The sequence below is a fragment of the Saccostrea echinata genome, unplaced genomic scaffold (genome assembly GCF_033153115.1).
Source record: "Saccostrea echinata isolate AGI-Se365-2 ecotype Australia unplaced genomic scaffold, CSIRO_AGI_Sech_v1 ptg000025l, whole genome shotgun sequence".
NCBI classification, from domain to species: Eukaryota; Metazoa; Mollusca; class Bivalvia; order Ostreida; family Ostreidae; genus Saccostrea; species Saccostrea echinata.
Genome location: NW_026889774.1, coordinates 26,025,027 through 26,033,601, shown reverse-complemented (window position 1 = coordinate 26,033,601; position 8,575 = coordinate 26,025,027). Strand labels below are relative to the sequence as shown.

At 35.1% G+C, this 8,575-nt stretch overlaps 1 protein-coding gene across 1 annotated transcript; it reads right to left on the bottom strand.

Annotated features, from left to right (window-relative positions):
* Window positions 1-289: 289 nt before the first annotated feature.
* Window positions 290-3,321, bottom strand: LOC133192999 (organic anion transporter 3-like). Its single transcript, XM_061329001.1, has 7 exons — window positions 3,004-3,321; window positions 2,314-2,735; window positions 1,927-2,157; window positions 1,622-1,756; window positions 1,296-1,378; window positions 1,033-1,150; window positions 290-380 (listed from the first exon to the last, which is right to left on the bottom strand). The coding sequence occupies exons 1-7, from the start codon at window positions 3,319-3,321 to the stop codon at window positions 290-292; spliced, it is 1,398 nt and encodes a 465-aa protein (XP_061184985.1).
* Window positions 3,322-8,575: the final 5,254 nt, after the last annotated feature.

Here is an 8,575-nt window from a genome sequence, read left to right as displayed (position 1 = left end):
ATAAGTACAGTTAAATAACTAAGTCGGGAACTTCAACATGGGGGGGGGGGGGGGACTTCCCTCAATGTGTTATTGAAATACTATATTAAGTGTAAAAATTATGAAAATTAAGGTCAAAGTGATTTGATCCATTTCTCTGTGTGTATTTCGATAAAAAAAATATCGGGTAAGCGAGTTATCTTCAATTCTGCAAAATGCCCCCCCCCCCCAAGTCATCACTAATATACAATGTAAGTTTTACGACAAAGAACACAAATAAGCATGTACAATTTATATAATAAGATCAGTCTTACAAGACAAGTCTTACCATTTGAACAATCTGTGGAGCTACCATGGCGCCAACACCGGAAATTGAATTTGCGCAACCGTAACCAATGTTTCTATAAGAATAAAACGAACCACGCTTTGTAAAGGATGTATGTTTTGTAAATGAGAATGGAATTAGTCTGAAACAAATTTTCCTAAAATTGAAATGATATTTTTAGACTAAAGTCAGTATATAACTTAGACAAAAATGTTCAATCTAACATATACATTTTAAAATCATCTACCTCTGGTTGTGGATTTAATTTTGAAAGCACTTTAATCTGTTTATTCAAATTTACATGTACGTTAGTGTGTCATTCTTTAATTTACCGACTATGTGGCCCCACCCTACCCCCGAGGATCATGATTTGAACAAACTTGAATCTACACTACATGAGGATGATTACACATGATATTCATCTTCCCTGGCCCAGTGGTTCTTGAGAAGAAGACTTTTAATTGATGCTATTAATTTTCACTAATTTGTGATTATCCTCCCTTGGAAAAGGGCCTGACCCTTCATTTGAATAAATCTCAATCCCCTTCACCCAAGGATACTTTGTGGCAAGTTTGGTTGAAATTGGTCCAGTGGTTCTTGAGAAGAAGTCGAAAATGTGAAAAGTTTACAGACAGACGGACGCCGGACAAAATGTGATCAGAAAAGCTCACCTGAGCCTTCGGCTCAAGTGAGTTAATGATATACTGAGCATATCTTGGATAAGTCACCTGACGACGGTGGGATACGTCTCCGTTGTAAACGTTTTGAGAGCGGCCCACGCTGCCGCTACTCCCAGCTTAGCCATCATAGCAAATACGTTAATGATGGCATGGCTGTTTGTAGGATCTGTAAAGAACAACAGAAAGTTATATTAGTGTCTCAAATACCAGAGAAAAAAAAATCAAGTTTAAAGTATGTGATTTTATGGACACTGATATTTGAAATCCTTCTTTACTAAATATTTCACAAATAAATACACGTCTACACGCACCAAGAACCTGAACAAACCCAACCGCTGAACCACCAACAGCAGCGACCATATAAAACATAAAGCATGTCCACCGTCTACCAATACTAAAAAAAACAACGATAAAACCTTGTACAACATTATCAGTACATTAAACATAAACAGAGGTACATTGTATAAAACATTAAGCATATCTGCGGTTTGGCGATATGTTCATCTTTCAATTCATCAAAAAAGCTAAGTTCGATACGTTTCTCTCTCTCTCTCTCTCTGTGCATGTGTGTGTCATGATCAGGTAGATTGACGGAATATACGAGTAATAAAACAATTGTAAGTCTAGTAGTACTCACCTGTTATTGAAGTACCACGTGACTGCCTGTGCCGGGATTTCCACTGTACTTAGGAGAATTATATTAAGGTAGAGATCTCCAGAGAGCTCCTCCACACCAAATGAAATGGCGTAGTAAGAGTAACCGCTAGAAAGCCTGGAAAAGGATATCAATAATCAGCTAGAGTTTAGAATTGCTTCAATCTCTCTCTCTCTCTCTCTCTCTCTCTCTCTCTATTTGATAGAGGGGTTGAAAATAAACAGAGATAAATTTGTTTATAAGAGTTCTAAATTTTCAACTCAAAGAGATTAGTTTTATAAATTTACCAAATAAACCAAAGCAAGAATGAATGCTTTGTCAGCTTTGAATCTCTGAATATGTCCAAAATAGAATAACTCTTTTTTGCCTCCGCTTCAGCCTCTTTCTGGGTTATTGCAATCAGTTTCGTCACATCTGGTTTCTCTTTACCGTTAATGAAAGCAATTCTTTCTATAACTTTCTTGGCTTTCTCCGTTTTGTAGTGAGAAACCAGCCACCTGAAACTCTCAGGCACCATACTGAAAATCAGTTTAAAATGTCGTGATACGTAACCAAGATATTTTTGCGTTTTCACAGGAAAAATCTATCAAAACAGAAAATGACTTACATGTATTTAAGTTAAAAGATACAAATCATCATTTGATGATCATTTTCCCCGCGGGGAAATAACTTACATCGTCCCTAAAAGGAATGGAATAGTTATAAGAGAGGTGGCAAAATGTAGAAATTGCCAGTCCTTTAACCAGAAGGAGATGAGACCAAAGAGTGCTGCATTAACCGGCCATGTGTCGATCGCCATTATCATCGCTCGGTACTTAGTAGGAATAAACTCCAACACAAAGTTAAAGAACACCGTCAAGTACATCCCACAGGCTAATCCAATCAGGACTCGAGCAAAAGCAAACATCTCCCAGGAGTAGGAGAATCCACAGACTAGGTTGCTGGAGGCCAGGAGGGTAAGAGACAGGAGTAAGGTGGGTTTGCGACCAATAAGGTCAGCAACTTGACCCGCAATGAGGCCACTGGCCAGAAGTCCGACAAACTGCATGGTAGTTATGATAGAGGTTATCCATTCTTCCTCACAAATCAGATTCCACTGAAATCAAGGTCATGATATGATTAGGTTTTTTTTTTTTTGTAAGATTTCTCATTAATGTCTGATGTGACAAATTGCTAATTTTTTCATTCTTATTTTCAATTATAACTTTGCCGAAAGTAGAATTGCAAATGTAACAAATTTAAAGTCACTCTTTTTAAAAATTGTGTACTTTTCTCCTTTCACATTTATTCTTTTGCATTCTTTCCATATTTTCAAAGTCTGAATGAACGAAATAGAAAATTTAAAGGAATTTTAATTCGCTTACTTCATTTACTACTGTGTTTTTCTCATTGCTAAAGAGTATTGATAAACAGGTATCTCCAGCGGCGGATGTATTGACAGGGGGCCTGCATGATCTAAGTGATTCTATTCTACTGTCATTCAAACCGGAAGTTCCATTCTGCGAAACGCACCACCAATCAGGTGTACTTCCGGCAAATGTCATCATGAACATGCTCCATGTGATTGCGAGTTTACTTCCGACGATGACGAATATAAGCAGCCATTGAAGTTTCCCCAAACCCCCGGATTCTTCCAGAACCTTCTCTAGGACATCATCAAGTCGCTCCTCAACATCCGCCATTTTCTTAGACGTGTAAAAATACAACCTCCTGAAAATGAAATAAATACGGTTATGCACCAATTTTCTTTCTCACTCTTACCTTCATGTTTACGCTGTGTGGTTTAGGCTGCTACTGAACAATGCCTATAACACCTGTATATATGCTGCAAGTCGTTAGTGTTCTTGAAGCAAGTATGCATTTAGCTCGGCACAATTTTCTTTGAGAAGCGGGGATAAATACTGGCACATTGTCTTATTTCTACTTAACGGAAGTGTAATTTTGAGCTCTACTGGTCTAATACAGAGGAGCTTATATATGCTGTGGTAAAGTGTCCATCGTCCGCCTCTCTGTTTGTCTGTAAACAATTCATCAACACAAAACGCCACTCCTCGTAAGTTTTTGTTCAATTTCAGTAAGACTGGGTACGCAAGTGTACTTCACTGTGACACAATTCTTGGCAAGGAATTCATTATTCACCGGAAAAAAAAATTATGAAAAAATTCCAAATCAAAACTTTCTGACAAGCAAAGTTAAAATAATTGCGAAAAGCTAAGCACAAAACAGTATTATCTAAATAAAAAGGGATCTTCTCTCTTGGAAAGTATCTTTACTCATCTGAAAATCCTGAAAGGGAAGGGGGGGGGGTGTAACCCGCCCTTGGCTGCAGTCAAGCTGCCGGGCAGATGCAACAGACAGTTTTTGAATTGGTTCAACACTCATTTAAAATCTGCATTTTTTATTTTAAATGAAAAAATAAAATGTTTTCTAATTTAAATGGCTGAAAATATCAATTTGTATGTAAGAATGTAAGTAATATCCCCCTCCCCCCCCCCCCCACCACCACCACAAACAAACATATAAATATAGTACAGTTTTACTGTACATGACAAAGTGGATTTCCATTACAGTCACCATCAGAAATCCTTCACACTTAGCATGCTTAGAATTCCGGAGATTGCCAGCTGATTCCCGTAAAAGAAATCTTAGTAAGTTTACATACTGTACAATATAAATGTAAACAAAATTCAAATAAGTTTTTAAAAGCCCACAAAACACAAAGATATGTTACTTACATCATTCTTCTAGCGTCTTTTGCGTTTAACGTAAAACTGTGTCCCTTATCCCGAGTCTGAAAATTACATAACCCTATAACTCGACCAGTTTCTGAATCTGACCTGCATGACTAGAAGCGATCATTATCTTATGTATTACCAATTACTGGATATCAGAGAATTATGACCTGCACCATAGGAACTAAATTGCTTCCGCATTTATGATTATAATTAACAAAAAATTTTAAAAGAATTAAAAGAAAATCTTTACAAAGACATCTCCCCTCCCAGCAATTAAAAGTGAGATACCTTCATTAACGAATGCATATTACCTATCAAAATAAGAGAAGTCTATAAATCATATTGAACATAATATACATGTATATATTTTGTATATTATTTTAAAAAACTATGGTAAAAATTGGGGAATATTTATACCAATTGTTGTAAACAAGACTTAGTAATTAATTCATAATTTACTCTAAGTTGAAGTTTAAAATTTAAAAAAAAAAAATGAAGAGATTTAAGATTAAAATTTTACTTAACGAATTGTATTTCTTTATTGTGTAATTTTTTGCTTGAATTAAATTTAATTTCAAAGTTACAGTAAGGACATATATTATGTGTTAATGGCTGACTTTTTAAATAATCCGAGAAAAAAGATTTCAAAAGGACAGTCTAGTAAAAATACAAAGCAGCCCAACCCCTTAATCCACCACTAGGGATATACATGTATGTCTTCATAATAAAAGAGCACACGCAAATTAAGATACTTTGGTACGTAAATCTGATAATGACGATCAAATTTGCTGTCCCGGATTATTCCCGCTGTTATATATTACCACGGAAAACGATTTGTTTCTAGAATGGATGGTCAGAACAACACATGTGCTCCCAATGTAATGCGATTAGTATTCGATAATCTACTATAAGAAAACTTTGTAAACTGACATATTTTTCCCGAGATGGTTTCTACATTTTAACACAAGAAAAACATTGATGTTGCCATCAAATATCACCCGAGAAATAAAGTAAATAAACAATGAAAATTAGTCTTCATCATCAAACCGCTTCGATTTGTGTGACAAAGGCATGCGTCTGAATGATGAAGACTATAGCCGAGAAGATTTACGGAAAGCTTTTAATCGCATGAAAATCGAACAAAACGATATAACGTTTTATACTTTATCACTTCCTCAAGTAACTGTTAGCTGCATAAAATATAAATTAGAATCAGATACATGTATCACCTATCATATCACCTATCATCAAAAATATATTCGACTTAATGAATATAAAACACAAACTGTGTAACGTATGTTTTTATACGATAAGTAAGATTTAATGTTCTAAAAAAAAAGGGACCTGTTGTAAATGATAAGCAACTTTGTATATTACATATAAAAAAAAACTAGGCCTGAGTATCACAAGCTACCTAACGATACGATACATATCACTTTACAGTCATGCGATACAACATATATCATGATACAGCTGTCAACAATTTAACTGTTATCTTAACATATTATTCTTTGCTAACCTTCCACAGTTATATAAAAATATAAAAAGTATATCTTGATACCCCTGACCAAAGTTAATAAAAGGTGGATTTATAGTCTTGACATTGTATTTTTTCTTTGCTGCCTTTTTTCAGCCATTAAAATTTGTTAGGTTGTATGTAGAGGTTTCAAACAAAACAATGGAAATTATCTTGTACTCTATCACGATACATACATGGCGATACGATACACGTATCGTGAGCCCTTGCGATCAATACGATCAATGTATTGCTGTATCGTTACACCTCTAAAAAACAAATATAATTTTAAAGATGTACTTCATGGAAGTAAATAAATTGTGTATCTTGTAATTTTTAAAGGGAAAGAACATTCTGATGTATAATCTTTTTAATGTATAGTTAACCTTTAATTCTGAATAACTTCTCCCACCTCAATCCCATACACCAAAACTTAAACTTATATACATAGAACAGCTCGGTCCTCCGGCCTGCAATAAACGGATGCTTAAAACATCTTTTACTGGATCCGCTCCAGAAAAAGGGATCACCGTCAGGATCTGGATCCGTAATTTTTCCTGTAATTTTATTTCCATATATAAGCACTTAACTGCATCGAAAAAGTGGATTACTTCAGGTTTTCCATCTTCAATTTTCCGAAACTATTCCAATCATTATTACCTGCATATGGAGCCTGTCCCCGAACTGATTCAGTAACCAAGAGCATGTTCAGCACACAGGTATACTTATGGACAGGAACCCCATATCCCCATCCACCCACCCAAGTATATATAACCCGGCCCCAGGGAATTTTTCATTTCTTTTGTTTCATAAATGAATTTAATTTTACTTAGTTTTTTATAGAAATGAAAAAATATCTTTCTTGATTGTTAAAGTCTGAAAAAGGGTATGAAGTAATCCTTGTCTCACAGTCGGCTGATATTGGGATGTTGTCTTATGTATTAGGAAAGCTATTAATATGTATTATTGAATATGTTCAATATGAAAAAAAAAAACCAAACAAATAAATAAATAAATAAATAAATAAATAAATAAATAAATAAATAAAGAAGGCAGAGTAAATATTAAAGATATATCATGATGTAAATATATAGTTTTGATATTGTACGTATTCATGATAATCAAGTTTAGTACTAGAATATATAGAAAAGAAGTTAAACTAGAAACTTTGCTATTGCAAGCAATCGATATCATTGCATATGTCACCCCGAACTGGCCCCAATGGTGTAAATTTAATGACTCAAATTTTTTTTGTATAATATCGCAAAATATATATCTGCGGAGTAAGCACAGTGTTTCATATGTGTCAAACACAAGGGTCACGAAACCTCAACTTTTCTACAGTTTTATGGGAAAACTAATTAGTTCTATCCACAGAAAAAGCCTTTAACTTCCCCAAACAATTTCCCATTTTTTAACAGAAACGGCTTTGAGATGCTGCAAGAAAGCTTACATGTACAAAGGTTTGCTTGGCAGTCACTGAGAATAATGGAATAGAAGAGTTTGTATACACGTGATATTTCGTCTGTTTTCATGGTAGCTGTTACCGAAAGTTTAAGATGTGGAAAGCACAACTACTGTATAAAGTTGGTGATTATAATTTCTGTGAAGTTTCATTAAGATCGCAAGAGCATTCGTGGACAAAATTAAGGTTCTAGCTATATTACAATATGTAGCTCGAATTCGATTAGGGCAACATATTAACAACGAAGCTGCCATCCCATAAAGAAATGCTAGATTCAGGAGGAAAAGTAAACCTCATACATAAAGTAGTTTGATAGGGTGTCACTACTTTCACGTACATATATCTGACCGGTTTATCGTACATGTTATAGGTAGTAAGAGTACATCACCTGTCATATTTAATTTTTGATTTTACCCGCACGCGTGGGTGTAAAATATTAGAACAAAAATTAGAACATGTCTAAACCTTGATGCATTAAAAATTTAGAACAAAAATTAGAACATGGCTCTATTATTTCATTTTTGTTTTGAATTTGTTACGACAAAAACAGCTTATCAAGTCGAGCACAGTATTTGATAAGATTAAATAAGTGTAGGTGTACCTCAAGTGTCCATAAAAGTACCAATATTGCATAATCGTGAGGAAGATTTTATGATATTCTACGAGTGCTTCGCCCGACTATGAATTTTCTTGGCTGAATACATCTTCATATTTCCCGAACATTATTAATATTCATGCATGCAATAATCTGTTTATTATACCGAAACAACACAAGCCACAACCTTTCAAATTCCGCACCGCGCTTTCAACTTTACATTCACTTTTTAAAAAAGTCACTGAAACATTTTTCTATGGAATCCGGATAGGGCCATGTAGTTCTCTATCGCATTATCGAGCATCGACTGAATCGATGTCGCGATAATGCGATGGCGCGATGACGATGAAGCGATAGTGTGAAAGCGCGATGACGATGATGCGACAATGCGATGAAAACGATGCGATAGCACGATGGAGCGATAGTGAATATCGCTTCATCGTCATCGTACCATCGTCGTCGCATCATCACTATCGCACCATCGCGTTTCAAATGCAGCTTCAAATTCGGCTTCAAATTCATCTGGCAAAGGACTCTGTTTTGAAGGGAATATTCTGTGAAAGGCTACTTGTGATGAATTAAAGTGAGCATATTGGTGTCTGGGAATTTTTGTATTCATGAGAAC